Source organism: Schistocerca cancellata, chromosome 1, assembly GCF_023864275.1.
Source record: "Schistocerca cancellata isolate TAMUIC-IGC-003103 chromosome 1, iqSchCanc2.1, whole genome shotgun sequence".
Classification (NCBI taxonomy): Eukaryota; Metazoa; Arthropoda; class Insecta; order Orthoptera; family Acrididae; genus Schistocerca; species Schistocerca cancellata.
In genome coordinates, this window is record NC_064626.1 from 484,683,547 (window position 1) to 484,701,640 (window position 18,094).

Below are 18,094 nucleotides of genomic sequence, written 5' to 3' on the forward strand. Positions count from 1 at the left end.
GTGGATGCCTGTATCCTCGCTAACGGAGGACATTTTGAACATTTCCTGTAACAAACTGTTTGAAGTCACGCTGGTACGTTCTGTTGCTGTGTGTTTCCATTCCATGATTACTGGCAGGTCGATAGACACACAAACAAACAACAAACACAAACATACACACAAAATTCAAGCTTTCGCAACCAACGGTTGCCTCATCAGGAAAGAGGGAAGGAGAGGGAAAGGCGAAAGGATTTGGGTTTTAAGGGTGAGGGTAAGGAGTCATTCCAATCCCGGGAGCGGAAAGACTTACCTTAGGGGGAAAAAAGGACAGGTATACACTCGCACACACACCTATATCCAACTGCACATACACAGACACAAGCAGACATTTGTAAATGCAAAGAGTTTCGGCAGAGATGTCAGTCGAGGCGGAAGTACAGAGGCAAAGATGTTGTTGAAAGACAGGTGAGGTATGAGCGGCAGCAAATTGAAATTAGAAATTAGCGGAGATTGAGGCCTGGCGGATAGCGAGAAGAGAGGATATGCTGAAGGGCAAGTTCCCATCTCCGGAGTTCTGACAGGTTGGTGTTAGTGGGAAGTATCCAGATAACCCGGATGGTGTAACACTGTGCCAAGATGTGCTGGCCGTGCACCAAGGCATGTTTAGCCACAGGGTAATCCTCATTACCAACAAACACTGTCTGCCTGTGTCCATTCATGCGAATGGACAGTTTGTTGCTGGTCATTCCCACATAGAACGCTTCACAGTGTAGGCAGGTCAGTTGGTAAATCACGTGGGTGCTTTCACACGTGGCTCTGCCTTTGATCGTGTACACCTTCCGGGTTACAGGACTGGAGTAGGTGGTGGTGGGAGGGTGCATGGGACAGGTTTTACACCAGGGGCAGTTACAAGGGTAGGAGCCAGAGGGTAGGGAAGGTGGTTTGGGGATTTCATAGGGATGAACTAAGAGGTCACGAAGGTTAGGTGGACGGCGGAAAGACACTCTAGGTGGAGTGGGGAGGATTTCATGAAGGATGGATCTCATTTCAGGGCAGGATTTGAGGAAGTCGTATCCCTGCTGGAGAGCCACATTCAGAATCTGATACAGTCCCGGAAAGTATCCTGTCACAAGTGGGGCACTTTTGGGGTTCTTCTGTGGAAGGTTCCGGGTTTGAGGAGATGAGGAAGTGGCTCTGGTTTTTTGCTTCTGTACCAGGTAGGGAGGGTAGTTACGGGATGCAAAAGCTGTTTTCAGGTTGTTGGTGTAATGGTTCAAGGATTCCGGACTGGAGCAGATTCGTTTGCCACGAAGACCTAGGCTGTAGGGAAGGGACCGTTTGATTTGGAATGGGTGGCAGCTGTCATAATGGAGGTATTATATATATATAATAGAGGGAAACATTCCACTTGGGAAAAATATATCTGAAAGTATATATATATATATATATATATATATATATATATATATATATATATATATATATGCTTGTGTCTGTATATGTGTGGATGGATATGTGTGTGTGTGCGAGTGTATACCCGTCCTTTTTTCCCCATAAGGTAAGTCTTTCCGCTCCCGGGACTGGAATGACTCCTTACCCTCTCCCTTAAAACCCACATCCTTTCGTCTTTCCCTCTCCTTCCCTCTTTCCTGATGAGGCAACAGTTTGTTGCGAAAGCTTGAATTTTGTGTGTATGTTTGTGTTCGTTTGTGTGTCTGTCGACCTTCCAGCACTTTCATTTGGTAAGTCACATCATCTTTGTTTTTAGGTATATATATATATATATATATATATATATATATATATATATATATATGAACTTGACCTTTGACTTTGACACAGATAAGACAGGTAGTGCATTTAAACTTTTTTTTTTATGCCTAGATGCTTACATTTTAAAATTTTTTACCTAAGGTAAAAGTGTGTGTAAAAAATTTGATTATAGATGATTATGTTTTCTTTGTGGCTGCTGTAATGAGAGAATGGGTTAGGTACAGGGTGAGTTGGTGGTCGGAGGTTTTCCTTTCTCTGGTTCTCAGAGAACGCCAGGTAAAGTCAGAGAAAATTGCTACAACTCGCGAAAAAGACTCTATCTCTCTTGGCAGCTTAAGTACTCACAGCCACAGTAAGATTTCCTGGAAACACTTTCAGAATGAGAAGGTTGAACAACAGTGGCAGTGTGGTATCTTCTAACTAACAGACTGGTCACTTAGGGAACGTCTTGAACACAAAAGCTAATGGCAAAATAATGCGCATCATTCGGACCATGATAGCAGCAGATTCACCCAATATTGTTAATTTGTGAAGAAATCACTATGCACTGTATTGCCCTACACAGTAATAGTTTAATGAAGGTCCGAGGATCCAACGTTGAATAAAAGTTTGTAGACGATATTTACCTACTTTTTCATAAGAGAAATTTTTTATTCTTGATATTGTGATTGTAAGTTGTATCTCCTCTGCACTTCAAATTACATCTACAGGGTGTATCATAATTAATGGTGTAAACACCTACAGTTGAAGGTACACAATAATAGAAGCAAAAACGTCTCAGTAAAAAAAGAGTCGAAAATGCATACCTTAAGAGCTATGAGCAATTTTTCATCTTCGATACTGTGAAGCAAATCTCTTCTCCCGTAAGCTCTTTGCTTTCCATATTTTGAGAAGTGATAATATGGACCAAAGCAAGAAAAAATGTCCAGTAAACATGTGCTCTAAAATGCATACCTTAAGAGCTATGAGTACTTGTTCATCTGCATTACTTTGGAACACAACTCTTCTAATGAACAAGTGCTCATAACTTCTAAGGTATGCATTTTTAGAGCACATGTTTACTGGACTTTTTTTCTTGTTTTGGTCTATATTATCCCTTGCCAAATATGGAAAGCAAAAAGCTTGCAGTAGATGAGATTTGCTTCACAGTATCAAAGATGAAAAATTGCTTGTAGCTCTTAAGGTATGCGGTTTTGACCCAATGTTTACTGATACCTTTTTGCTTCTAGTATTGTGTACTTTAAATGGTATGTGTTTATGCCATTAATTATGATACTCCTTGTGTATGCAAACTTATCTGAACCCCAGAAAAAACAATCTCCAATAGCCATTCTTTATCTCCAAGAATTGCAAAAAAGGCTAGGTGCTTTTTTTTTTCTCTCAGCAAAGAGCGTTGCCATCTTAATTACAGAAGCACATCATTGCTGGTACTTGCAGCCGGAATACTACACTAATTTATATTATGTAGGGACATTACAGTGTTTACACATGAGGGACCAGACAGTTTTGTTCAAATTTACTGCAGTGGACAGGTATTGTGTGTTGCCTGACTTGCATGTAGCCTGCATGAGTTAGCTGTCTTGCAGATCCTCTAATCTCCTTATGGTACTATCAGCTGTCTACACATAACAGTATTTTTTCAGCTAGCTGTTGTGTTTTTGCATCAATCCACAAAGCAATTTACAGTTTATCAACTTTGCATCTTTTGATTTTACACTTTTATTGTTTGAACACAAAACGTTTATGCACATTATGAAACAATAATTTTCAGTGCATGCAGAAAATTACCACCTTTTATAAACTATAATTTTGATGTAATTGTTAACTTCATGTACATATAATCATCATAATCCCCAGCTGCATGATTTAATGACCATCTCTGAGGAGCAGATGATTTTAAAGTGTAATTATTATTCTATTCTACTGATCATGTTATGCCTACACACCTGATTTTCATGTAATTCTTCAATTTGTCCTACTTCTTGAAGCACACTCACTTGTGAAGAGGTACCTTGCAGGATTAGCAGATGTAGCAGGTTTTCTTCCTCAACTTGTGTGTGCTGCAAACTATGCAGGGTGTGGTCCCTGGTCCGACAGTTGCCTCCAATTTGTGTTTCCTCATATCCCCTAATGGTCTTTAAGGATGGTCCTGTTTAGGTGTTTCAGGATGTGGGACTTTTATTGGGATCTTTGTCTTCTCCTCCATCATCCCCCAGATCATTTACTTCTGGCTGTTGAGTTGATACCCAGCATCTGACTGTCTCCAACAGGAATACCTTGTGCTTCATCTTCTTTCAAGGGTTCCATGCTCTGTACACTATGAAGCCATTGATTAGGACACAGTTGGTCAACCAGAGGATTATCTTCTTGTTCCATTCAACAGTCTTTCTCAGGATTGAGTAGTACAACAAATACTGGTCTACTCTGTCCACACCCTTCATGTATTTACTTTAATGAAGAATACAGCCAGGCTTCTTCACAACACATCTGTTACTGAATGTGCAGTGATAACCATTCGCACCACCCACTTGTCATTTCAAACATGTAAAACCACATTTCCCTTCCGGCAGCACATTCTTTCCCCTTTCTTGAAATTGTTTACAGCAGTTGAAAACTAAGGTGGAAGTCCCCTATTGGCCCTTATTGTCCCACAAACCCAAGTCTTCCATGTAAGCAAGTTGTCTGCAACTGTCACACTGTTGTAGTAGTTGCCTAATAGACATGATTGTTGTACTACTCAATCCAGATGTGTACATGTGGTGCCAACAGAGCAAAAATGATTTTGTTCACTCAGTTCCCTTCCCAACCATATATTCCTAATGTTACATATGTAACCTGTTGTGGCCTCACATACCATTCACATAAGTTGGCCACATTTCACCAGCTTTCCAGGATTATAGGTCCTAAACCATAGGTGACCTCTCCCAAGATATCATGGACTCATCAAGTGATATCTCCTGGGTAAGTTTATATACGGTCTGAAAATTACCCACAAAATGCCAGAGAAATGATTGACCTTATAGTGCCTGTCTGCCATTGTGAATTGTCAGAAAAGTGCCAAGCATTTCGTGCCTGTTCCCATTGTTTGTGACTCATCAGCTGTGTAATGATGAGAGTTTCAGTCAAAGGGTCTGTGCTCCAGTACTCCTGATAACTGTCCTTCCTAATCTGTGTCATCACAAGTATGATCACTAAAAATTGTTTCATTTCAGCAACTGAAATGTCAGTCCACTTTAATTTCTTGGGTGATACTTTGTACTTATGTAAATTCTGACTGTAATATAGGTTAGATTGTACTATTAAAATATAAAATATTCACCACAAAGAAGCTAGCTACTGCCTCTGATATACTACATGGCTCATTGGGAACAAATGTAAGGCCTGGCTGACCTTCAAAAAGTTCTAAATGTGTAACTGGATTGTCTTTAGTATAGCCATTGCTTGTATCCATGTAAGCAAATGTCTGTCTCATCATCACTACTAGCATCACTGTCCCTCATCAACACATGTTGGTGTTGGACATATAGGATCCAAACACAACAGATTTCCATGCCCTGTCAGCCACTGCTGGCCACTATAATACAGAGATCGCCAGTGTCTGTCATCAGTGTGTTAACACATTTTCATGCATGAGTCTGTCAAGTTTATGGAGGACATCCTTTAGAGGCAGGAGCACTAGGCGAGCTTTGAAGAAGTACAGGGTAGCTGTTGCTGTAAGAATGATGTGAGCTTCAAAATCAGTTGCCTTTATTTGAGCTTATCTGTTGCAGGGAGCCTTAAGAGTGGTACAAGGTCCTTTGAATTGTGTAGTTTGTACTGTTTCAGGAACTGTAAACACAAAAAGTATTGGATGAGGCAACCCCCAAAATAGAACTAGTGTCAAGGACTAACATCACTGAGTGTTTGCCTATGTACACATCCAAGTACATTTACTAGGCTGCATTCTGAGAACTCTACACTGCTGTAAAGTTATCATTCACTAAGTTCACTTCCACAGGTTGGGACACATTTCCAGTGGAGCTGCTAAAACATACTTCTTACAAGTGTCATTTTTGTAACATGTGTTGCATGTGGCATGCCAGTGGGGATGTATGCTGCATGTTTTGCAGGAAGCAGTATTTAGATCAGGTAAACGGTGCTGCCACCAGCGTGGCATGTAGCCTCTGGTATGAATAAAGATTATGTTGTCTGGGACAGAGGGATGATGAGAGCCCTGCCAGAGGTGGTGTGACATTATGCATGACTGCTGCCAGAGAGCTCGACTCTGCAACTTTGTCTTCTGTAATAAACAAACACTAGACTGCACGGGCAGTTACATCGGCTTGTCCTTGTAACTAATTCCCTTACTTACTTTGTTGCACTTGATAGCTGGAATCTCTTCTCTTAATCATTGAAACTGGCTGAAAACGGTTGAATACAAAAGGATAGCCTCAGTAATGTAGCCCACACAGTATATAGAATTGAATTTCAGTTACTTTTAATGCTGCTTTTGATATGTTAAAAGTTACTATTTATGACCAGTTCCAGACTCACAAGGTGCTGTTAAATGCAGATAAACAAATAGCCATATACTGCACTTATTCATAATTCTTTGTGTATAGTCCACATGCAGTAGGCCTAACCTTGCTCGAGATAATTAGTAACTTTAGTGAGGCATAAGAACAATTAACATTGTAGTCATAGAGTTAAACACTACATAAATTGGTAGCACAGTCCCACTAGAATAACACAACGTCTTTCAGGTTGAGCAGAGACACCAAAATTAAAGAAGTATGTTCTTATTAGCTGGCAATTGGTCATCACGGTCCTGGTTGGTCATTGTTGGGATCTAATACTGTCAACTGCATCACATGCAGATTCACAGTAAGAATAAGTAGAATTTAATGTCACTAAGTTATTAAGAGAGAAACGACAGAACATGAAATTCAACTTGAGCACGGTACTTTTTATGAGCTTTTAAGTCTATAATGGACTGACTGCAGCAAACTTTCCCATACCAACCTACATAGCTGTTGCTTCTATGATTTCTGGCTGCAGATTGCAGACTCTGGGTATCAGTTGATCTTATAAAGACTGAAGTGAGAACAAACTGTTATTTCGTAAACTACATAACACTTTGAAAATCGGCTGGGTGGTATTTGGCTGTTTTGAACGAACTGCAAACTTTTACTACAATTTGGTTTATAAAAAATGTTACTGGTTAGAAATTTAAAAATATATGGATGCAATTATGGGTCCACAGTGTGAATCACCTTGTTTACAAGTGCCACACTGAAAATCATAGTAAATTACATTATTAATTAGTGACTTAGTTAATTAGTGTTGTATGTTATATTGTACAAAAAATTAAGGTAACAGAAGTAAGTAGTCGAACATCAGAGCCAAAAGGTGCTTAGGGCAAAATCTGCAATTAAAATTGGTACAGTAGTGTCTTAGAACTTAGTATTTCATAAGGTCATATATATTTTCAGGTACTTTTAAATATGTCACTGGAAAGTCAGAATGCTTAGCTTTCGAATAGTATAGGTCATTATATTGGATTCTGCCAATTAGCTTATAGGGTTTATTCATTTATTCAATGGTAGTATTACCTTCAGTTAACTATAACTTTTGATTAACATAATCTATAGCCAAACTGATGGTATCAGTGGAATCAGTACAGGGGGAAGAATAAACAGAATAATAAATATAAACTGTACTTTGGTGGATAACTGATTTGCAGGTTTTCGTGTACTTATCACACATTACAGAAACAACTGTATTGGAGATATAATAAACTTGGAAAACTTGGGGCATATAACATAACATAACAGTTGGGAGCGCCCACTTGTTACATCTCAACCTATTCACAATACAACCATCAGAGAAAGATCCAGTTTCCTCAATGTGTGATACCTTCAGTCTGTATCTTCGTGAGGTACACTGCAATGTCTGAGATTAGAAAGTAAATGCACAAACATTCACAATTGCAATTTCTACTTAATCCATGTATATCGTTGGCCCAGTCCACATTAAGATTCATTCAGATCCTTTTTTTCACTGTCAGATTTCTAACCTGGCTGCAATAACATATGTCTTGATGTGAAATTGTTCTTGTGATAAAGAAAATATTCTAGGCTGTTCAAGTTCTGCCTGATTTGTTAGTGGCTCTAGTTTTTGTATTAGATGATACAATTCAGGGTTTCCTGTCAAGTACATAGCCTTTTGCCTTGACATGTCAGAAATATGGCAGACCGTGGAGTGTAACTGCAATCATTGGCAGTAAGTTTCTCACCCTTCACTTTGTTCATTAAAAGATTGTAAAATGGCATTGAAGATGCACCTGTCGCTTTCACTAACACTTTTACTGCCCATGACGTTGCTGCCATTAGTTCTTGATAACTCCTCACAATCTGCATTAGTAGTGGACGTGGTTGCTCTGTGGTTGAAGATCCATAGTCTCACCTAATCAAAAAATGTTCAAAGTATAAATTGAAAGTGTCAGAATTCCCAAGTTGTCTACCGTCAGAAGTATCGACGACTCACTCCAGTTTATTTGGCAAACTGAGATATGTTATAGAACTCTTCCCAGGGCAGTGCAAGCAATCTAAGGAAGAAGTGCAGCCAAAATCTATTTCTTACAGTGTAAGGAGACCAGCCAGTTACTAACAGTGTCTGAAAAATGAACATCTGTAAACCAAGACCATAGTCAGAACCAAAGTAATACACTCCTGGAAATGGAAAAAAGAACACATTGACACCGTTGTGTCAGACCCACCATACTTGCTCCGGACACTGCGAGAGGGCTGTACAAGCAATGATCACACGCACGGCACAGCGGACACACCAGGAACCGCGGTGTTGGCCGTCGAATGGCGCTAGCTGCGCAGCATTTGTGCACCGCCGCCGTCAGTGTCAGCCAGTTTGCCGTGGCATACGGAGCTCCATCGCAGTCTTTAACACTGGTAGCATGCCGCGACAGCGTGGACGTGAACCGTATGTGCAGTTGACGGACTTTGAGCGAGGGCGTATAGTGGGCATGCGGGAGGCCGGGTGGACGTACCGCCGAATTGCTCAACACGTGGGGCGTGAGGTCTCCACAGTACATCGATGTTGTCACCAGTGGTCGGCGGAAGGTGCACGTGCCCGTCGACCTGGGACCGGACCGCAGCGACGCACGGATGCACGCCAAGACCGTAGGATCCTACGCAGTGCCGTAGGGGACCGCACCGCCACTTCCCAGCAAATTAGGGACACTGTTGCTCCTGGGGTATCGGCGAGGACCATTCGCAACCGTCTCCATGAAGCTGGGCTACGGTCCCCCACACCGTTAGGCCGTCTTCCGCTCACGCCCCAACATCGTGCAGCCCGCCTCCAGTGGTGTGGCGACAGGCGTGAATGGAGGGACGAATGGAGACGTGTCGTCTTCAGCGATGAGAGTCGCTTCTGCCTTGGTGCCAATGATGGTCGTATGCGTGTTTGGCGCCGTGCAGGTGAGCGCCACAATCAGGACTGCATACGACCGAGGCACACAGGGCCAACACCCGGCATCATGGTGTGGGGAGCGATCTCCTACACTGGCCGTACACCACTGGTGATCGTCGAGGGGACACTGAATAGTGCACGGTACATCCAAACCGTCATCGAACCCATCGTTCTACCATTCCTAGACCGGCAAGGGAACTTGCTGTTCCAACAGGACAATGCACATCCGCATGTATCCCGTGCCATCCAACGTACTCTAGAAGGTGTAAGTCAACTACCCTGGCCAGCAAGATCTCCGGATCTGTCCCCCATTGAGCATGTTTGGGACTGGATGAAGCGTCGTCTCACGCGGTCTGCACGTCCAGCACGAACGCTGGTCCAACTGAGGCGCCAGGTGGAAATGGCATGGCAAGCCGTTCCACAGGACTACATCCAGCATCTCTACGATCGTCTCCATGGGAGAATAGCAGCCTGCATTGCTGCGAAAGGTGGATATACACTGTACTAGTGCCGACATTGTGCATGCTCTGTTGCCTGTGTCTATGTGCCTGTGGTTCTGTCAGTGTGATCATGTGATGTATCTGACCCCAGGAATGTGTCAATAAAGTTTCCCCTTCCTGGGACAATGAATTCACGGTGTTCTTATTTCAATTTCCAGGAGTATAGATCGACCAGCATGCACTTTCACTGCATCAACACTGTGATTGAATTACCCTGAGCTGGCTTGTATGGGGGATTCTGGTAAGCATGGCCTTGTCAGAGGGCGCTCCTGGTAGCAAGCACCATATGGGTAGTGGCGCCACAGCAGTTGACAGTAATGTTTGCCAGCTATTCTGATTCCACAGTGATGTCAAGTGGCATCAGTATTTCATTTTATGATGAAGTAGTGATACACAGTATGTAGATCATGAATAAGAGCACCAGATGATATTAAAAAATTAAGCTCCGTCCGAACTGGCCTTGGAAGGCCGAACGGTACCAACTGGCCACCATGTCATCCTCAGCCCACAGGCGTCACTGGATGCGGATATGGAGGGGAAAGCGGTCAGCACACACTCTCCCTGCCGTATGTCAGTTTACGAGACCTCAGATAATATTAAACCAGATGAAAAAAATACACAAACACTATTAAAAATAATTCTGTAGTCAACAGTAACATCCAGCTTGCACAAAAGATCTCAAAATATTCTTAAGTTGTTTACTATCTGTTTGTTAATAAAATTTATTAGAGAGTAAAATGAGTCTGACTCACCAAAATTACTTTATTCATAATTTTTATTACTTCTTGTCCAGAAGCAATATCTGTACACTGTCCTTTATCAAATATATTGTTATTTTTTAAAGAAATAGTATTAATAATGTGCATTAATGATTTTAATATAAATTATCCTTACCAAGCTGTATGCAAACTTATGTGGCAGACTTTATTGCTGTACGCATTTTGAAAATAATATTTTATACCATAATGTTGCTCTTTATATTCAGGAAAGATTACGTAAAGGAGAAAAGGATAAGGAAATATTCATTGCAGATATATTAGCTTTTCGTGGAAAATTCAAAGAAGCTGCCCGGATGTACCAGCGTTTGGGTCAAGAGCAGAGAGCTCTTAATATGTACATTGATTTGCGTATGTTTGACTTGGCACAGGTAAGTGGTAAATATATTTTACTTCACAAAATTTTTCTTCTTATTTTCAATATTACAGAGTTGACTAGTTTTTCCACTGTGTTTTGAGATGAGAAATGTGCTTCAGAAAGTAATTTCTTGAAATTCAGTTTGAGGTTTAAGTTGGTATATAAAATCTTTAGTAACTACTGATGACCTATTGAAATCTAGTACATCAAAGACACAATAAACAATCTTCAGAACTTCATGAAGGATCATGATCAATCATTTTCAGCAGTCCAACTAATCATAATTGTAAAACAGTCTGTTTGATGCAAGTTTAATGCTTCTATAAAGGAGCCCTCACACACTCAATATTTATTATACAATACTGAGTACTGTGCAGTAGTACTGATCACCAGAGATTGGTGTTGATGGTTTTTTGCTGTATTTTGGACAAAACTGCATAACTTTAAAAATAGTGATGCTCACTCAGTATATTGTGTTCTATATTGGATCATTTAAGGGTGGAAGTGTGTAATACACAGCAGTTTCTGCTAAGATGGAGAGAAATTCAGTTCACTCCAAACAAAATACCACAAAGCACTGAAAAAAATAAATGCCAGAAGATCAGGAGTTGGGCTGGAAAATGTACATGAATGCTCTGTGCGGTACTTTGGTTAAGAAATATGGGATACCTCATTGTCCACAGTAGTTGAGACAACTGAAGATCATGGTGCCATGATAGTAAGCAGAAATATTTATTTTACTTGTAACAGTTCTCAGAACGGACAAATAAAACCAGATCAGCTGCCATTGTATATACTTGTTTTTATTTTGTGCACAGTAGTCACAGCACAGGCATTAGATCATGTAAGCTTTCAATCAGTAAATAATTGTTTTGTTTAGTTTAGTTTAGAACAGTTTGTTACAGTAAACATATACATAGAAAACATCACATGTACATGATAAATTACACTGTTCACTTGTTTAATTTGTGATTAATTATCATTGTGATTAATATATCTATGCTGCTGTGAATGAGCCCCTGGTTCATTAAAATGTTTACTGGAAACTGTATTGACTCATTTCACCTGTTCTGTGTATGTTCTGCTAGACAAGTAACTTGAACTCAATACGCATGTATTCCATATAATCAAGTACCAACCTGTTCGCTATGGAGGAAGAGCTCTAGCTGACAGTTGCCAGACGTAAATATTGCACAATATTATTATACTGTTCTTGGCCTTGTGTCAGTAACAATAATGACAGTGTGGGGCTGCTTAGGTATCAATTCTAGCCTATGTTTGGTTCTGTACAGAAAAAATTGAAAATTGTATTTACAGAGTTGAGTGAACAGTACCTAGGAATATAAAATTTTTCTTGAAGTTTGTGTGGTTATCAATGTGGGTGTAAAAGTTGTTGAGTTGTTCTCTCTTTTTTTCACTGCTGAAGAAAGACACTAGTTTTTAAATTAGTTTTAGTGAACTATATGTTTGATTTTTATATATATAATTTTCCTTTTGTCATCTACTTCAACAGGATTACCTAGGTGCTGTTGATAGCGTTGATCGTAAAGCATTGATTCGCAAGAAAGCTGACTGGGCAAGGAATATTAATGAACCTCGAGCAGCAGCGGAGATGTATCTCTCATCTGGTGATACAGAAAGAGCTATTGAAATTATTGGCGAAAATGGCTGGATTGACATGTATGTACATTCATATTACAGTTTTACAGTACATTAAGCAAACTAGCTGAAGAGTACAAGGAATGTTACTGTGGAAAAGATCTAGTAAATATTATGATCAAGAACATACATGCGTGTGGCAAGTTACTCATTTACAAGTGAATATTAATAATTTCATATTGTTTTAATTTTGTGTGAGGAACTGTAGCATTAATATGTAGTTGACAGTATAGAAGATGATGAAACATTACCATCTCAAGGCAGCAGAGGAACAGAATGGAAATTATCATGAGTTGAAGGATTAATTTTTTTTTCTTTCAAATTATGTTCCAAAAAATAATGTTGTTTTTATTAATAGAAAACATCCTATAATGAATGACATTACATGCAGAGATATTAAGATAGCTTATAAAACTCAAAATAATAAATTACAGTTTTTTGAAGATTGGCATTAATGAAATCCTGAGTATACTTGTGCTCTGGACTTTGACTAAATTATCCTGAAACGTGAAGTAATTTTTTAGTTTCTGTGTAGTTATGAAGTCGAAGCACGTATTTCACAGTTGGTTACTGTGAACATAAATCTTGGGAGGAGCTGGCTGGAGCACAGTGGATGTATTTATCTCATTTTGCTGATGAGCACTTTCACTCAATTTATGAACTGTTGTCACTTTGAGTCTCTAATGAAGTAATTCTTCTTACTTTCTGAGTTAGTAAATTCAGTGTCAAATTCAGAATCACTATAGCCATCCTTTTACAAAAGCACTGCCTAAGCAACAATACAGGCCAGAGGCTGAAAGCACGTGTTTTGTTGTCGAGTATCCAAAGCTGCACACAGTAAACACGATATCTAGTGACAGCTACTATATCAGTGGGTAGCTGGATTTTGGTGTGCATGTTGGAGTTCTGGAAGAATGAAGAACAGTGGAAGCCTTCATGTGGGAGAGCCACCCGCAGAAGAGTAACCCAAACTAACGGTAGGTGAATAAAATGTGACAGACAGACTGTGAACAAGGCAACAGACCAGAACAAGGACAAACAACCTAGATGACAATGAGGCACTGCACCAAGCTGTGTCCACAGCAATGTCAAGGCCAAGAGCAGCGGGGAGACAAATCTGAGACAAGACCAGAGAGAGTAACTGTGTGACAAGCAAGGTAGTTATCAAAGAGTATCAAGTGCAAGCACTGCACTGACCAGCTGTATGCTAGGCAGCTGCCTGTAAACCAGCTCTGTGTAACTGTATTGACTGCCATACTAGTGGTGAGACGACGGAGCTCTTGCCGTGGAAGCACAGTGCAGCACGGCCGTGGAGCCTCTATTGGCTATCTAGGTCATCTCCTGTGGGAGGCATTCAACCTATGTGGCACCTAATACCAAATCCCTTGACACAGAAAACAGGCGTGTACGGTTGGAAATGCCCCAGACAGTGCCACGGGGAAGGAAAGAAAGTATGGGTAAAGACCCAGACACTTCAACAGCCGGTTGTGGGAAGGGAGGAAGGTCTGCAGTATCCATCATGACGTTGCAGGAGGTGAGGGTACTGAAGAGTTTCCCAATCCCTCTGGATGCAGGAGGTAGTGCTGGTATGCCTGTGGAGAGTCATTGGCAGTTGCCGGTGGTGTCAGCCCTGGTCACTGGAAGGTGGGTGGGAAGGGGGTAGCAGTGAGTGTGTTGCATGAAGCCAATACCAGAGCTGTTTGTGATGGTGGCACTCAAGCCCCCTTCTGTGTTTGGACAGATGTAACTTGCTGCCCACGGGTCTCTACTACTGTCACTGGCATCCAAGCCACAGCACTCTTGTAGGAGCAGACAAACACAGCTGCACCAGGAGTGTAATGCGAGGATGGTCAGGATGGGGTGAGGGAGTTGGTGTCATAAGAAGATGGAGCATGGTCCACAGTTGCCGCTCATGGAGCAGCTTGGCAGGGTTACAATTGTCAATTGGCAGGGTGGAATAGGTGCTCAGAAACAGGGTGAGGGCCGAGTTAGTGTCAGAGGATTTGACAGCCCTCTTCATTTGTTGTTTAAAGACCCAAACAAGACATTCTGTTTCACCATTTGAGGAAGGATTGGCCAGGAGACTGAGAATATGTTTTTTTTGGCACTGGCCACACAAAACTCTTATAAAGCAGACACTGTGAATTGGGGCCCATTATCAGGGACTAAAGTGTGAGGTAACTCTTTGATGGCCATACTACAGCCAAAACAGTGAGGCTGGTGTTGATTGAGGTAGTTGTCCAGCCATGGGTCACTTATCAGAGGATCTGCCTCAGTATGGTGTTGTGGCGTGTGATGGCACTGGACCTTGCGGCCATAATGGATAAACTATCGAATGTATGCTGTTGGGCAGCATCAGTGTGTAAGCAGAGAACCTTCTGTTGTTTGAAATCGTGGTCCAGGCCAGAGGAGAGACGCAACAAGGCATTAGTGTTGGAATGTTGCGCTGTGGGCTTAAAATGGGATGGTATAATTGTATGCACTCAGGAACAGTGCCCAGCACTGGAGGCATTCAGCCATTCACTCCAGGAGGTTGGATCAGGGTCCAAATAATGTAACCAAGGGCTTGTGATACACAGAAGGTAATGGCAAACACTATCACCAATGCCTCCTTTTCGATCTACAAGTAATAGCATGGTGCAAGGGTGCTTATGCAGTTGGCTGTTTGGAGCCATACTCATTCCTGTGCACCACAACTGTCCTCATCCCATTGGCAGACATGTCACACCTGCAGTTCATGTGAGTTCCTTGAGCAGGGAAGGGAATCGATGGCAGCGACATTACGATCTGAAGGCCAGATTCCAGTGCCCCAAATACTCCACTCCTGGTTGAAAAAAATCGACACTTCTCCAAAAGATGGAAATCTGTTTCCTGCAGGATTGTTAAGAGGGCGCAGATGTTATGTAAATGCTCCTGAGGGAAGAGTCCTGTGGTAATGAAATCATCCAGATAATTTGCACAAGCTCATATGTGCTGCATAATTTGTTCCATATACCTGTGGAACATTGTGGGGGCCGAGGCAATGCAAAATAGGAGTTGCTTGCGCTTATATAACCCAAAGAGCATGTTGATAACATTCTGAGATTCCTTATCTAAGGCCAACTGAAAGTAAGCATAGGCATGGTCAGTCTTTGAATAGTATTCCCCACCAGCAAGATTGGTAAGGTGGTCCTCAGTCCAGGGAATAGGATAAGTTTTGACTGGCAATTGACCATTGATTACAGCATTGAAATCCCCACATAATCAAAGAGAACCATTGAGCTTCCTGATTATGATTAGTGGGGTGGCCCAAGCACTAGATTTCACATGCTCGGTAAGTCCATCTGGCAGGAGATGATCGAGCTCCTGCTCCAGAGCAGTTTTTAAGGCCACTGGAATGAGTCTGGCATGGTAAAAACAGGGAGTGCTATTCAGCTGAATGGTGAAGTGTCCCTGAAAATCTGAAGTGAGCCCTAAATCCAGCTCAAATATACATGAAAAAGCAGAGAAAAGATCGCCCAGCCATAGTAAAACCCTCAAGGCCAGAAATGTTAGTAACCAATGGGTCGTCAACAACAAATAATGTAATGACCCATGTAACATGTTTGTAGACTGCCCTGATTGAGAAGTGCCCACAAAGGAGAACAGAATTTACCCCGTAGGCCACCAAATGCTGCAAGGCTGGAGACAACACAGTTGAGACTAATTGTGCATATGTTGCCACATTTATCAAAGAGATGGGGGCCACTATGTTCACCTGAAAATGGACATCCTCCTCATAAATGTGGAATGTGAGAAGTTGGTGTCCAGTGGGACTGTTGACTGCAGTGCATGAACAGTTTCATGGGGCAGGACAGAAGCAGTTTATGCGGCTGTGACACACCAATTGACGGTGCCCCTCTTTGCCACAAACCGTGCAGGACCCTCAGTGACCCAGACAGTCTGTCCGGGAGTGAGTGCAAAAGCACTGTGAACATGAAGGGTGCTGCCCTCGTGATCTGGGATGGGAGGCTTAGATACCATAGAAATGTCAGACACAGGAGAATCACGATGGTGCTGCCTGGTGACTGCCCTGAGCCTGCAGTGCGATAGAGGAATGTATGATGGTGCGTTGACCTCCACAACTTTTGGTGTCGCAATGAGTTGCATATTAGCCACCTATTGAACCAGTGTGCAATGTGCAAAACATCCTCCAATGAGGATTATCTAGTTTCAATGTGCAGTGTGGACCTCTGGACGTGGTGCAAGCTGGATCATCACGTCACAAATCAAGGAGTCTCCATATCAAACCTTGATTGATGCAAGTAAAATCACATTTGTGTCTGAGACCTTGCAAGTCAGTGACTCAAGACTGGTACGATTGTTCTGGTTGTTTGTGGTATTGATGGAATTCAAGGCTGGAAGCAACCACGAGGTATCTATAGGAATAATAATTAGTCAACAGATCACACATCTCTTAACAGGAGAGAGAGACAGGGTCTGACAGAGGTGCCATCTTTTGGAGCAGAAAGAACATTTCCAGTGAATCACAAGACAAAAACAGTAATTGCTTCAATGAATCAGCCATGGCTTGAAATGCCGTAACGTGCTCTTTCAGACAATGCAAGTATGTGTCCCAGTCCTCCTTGGTGTCACTGAAAGACGTAAACAACAGAGGATGTACGGAGGCCCCACTAGTGGGAGGTTTTGAAGCCTGGTGCAGCCTTGTCTCGTGGGATCCGAGTTTGTCCCCCTAAAGCTGAAGTGAGTTTTGTAACAAGTCTAGCTGGAGCTGCTGCTGCTGCTGCATTAACTGCTGCTGTTGCTCCAGCAGTCCAACTAGTTGGGTGTCCATGCTACTGAATAATTACCTATCCCACCCTCATTACTAGTGGTACTTCAGCAGGCAGTAGGATATTGGTGCGCACATTGTAGTTCGAGGAGAATGGTGACTGGAGGAAGCTGCCAGGCAGGAGAGCTGCATGTGGGAGAGGATCCCAAATTAACAGTAGGTGAATGAAATGTGACAGACAAACTGCAGACAAAGCAACAGACCAAAACAAGGACAAACAGCTTAGGTGACAACAAGATGCTACACTAAGCTGTTGCCACAATGATGACAAGGCCAAGAGCAGCTGAGAGACAAATCCAAGGTGTGACAGGAGAGAGTACTTGGGTGACAAGCAAGGTAGTTATCAAACAGTCCTAGTACAGTGAAGATACCATATTTACCTGATTATAAGATGAGGTTTTTTCCCAGATTTATCATTTGACAAATACGGGGTTGTATTATTTTGCAGATTATGCAGTTGCTGCTGAGGTCAATGTTTTTACATTGTTTAATAGATTAATAAAGGGATTGTCTTACATTTAAAAATGAAGCTTTAGCTGTTGAGGTTTCATACAAATTTATTTTGAACGATCCCCAAAGGTAGCAAAAAATGCTTATGTTCGAATAGACTCAAGATTTCCCAATATGCCGAAGTGCTCGATACAGTGTTGACCTTGCGTGAGCAATCATGTGACATTTGACTCTTGGTGCTGGCACAATGGATACATGAGAAACTATGTACTAGCAACTACATTAATCTAATACTCTGCTTAAAAATTGACAATTTTGTGAAACA

General features: G+C 41.7%; 1 protein-coding gene across 2 annotated transcripts in view; it reads left to right on the forward strand.

Annotated features, from left to right (window-relative positions):
- Nucleotides 1-18,094, forward strand: part of LOC126177684 (intraflagellar transport protein 122 homolog) — a 254,831-nt gene that overhangs the window by 127,161 nt on the left and 109,576 nt on the right. For both annotated transcript variants that reach the window (XM_049924474.1, XM_049924475.1), the window contains exons 14-15: nt 10,702-10,863; nt 12,364-12,530. In XM_049924474.1, coding sequence (XP_049780431.1) covers nt 10,702-10,863; nt 12,364-12,530 — 329 coding nt within the window. The remainder of the gene's footprint in view (nt 1-10,701; nt 10,864-12,363; nt 12,531-18,094) is intronic.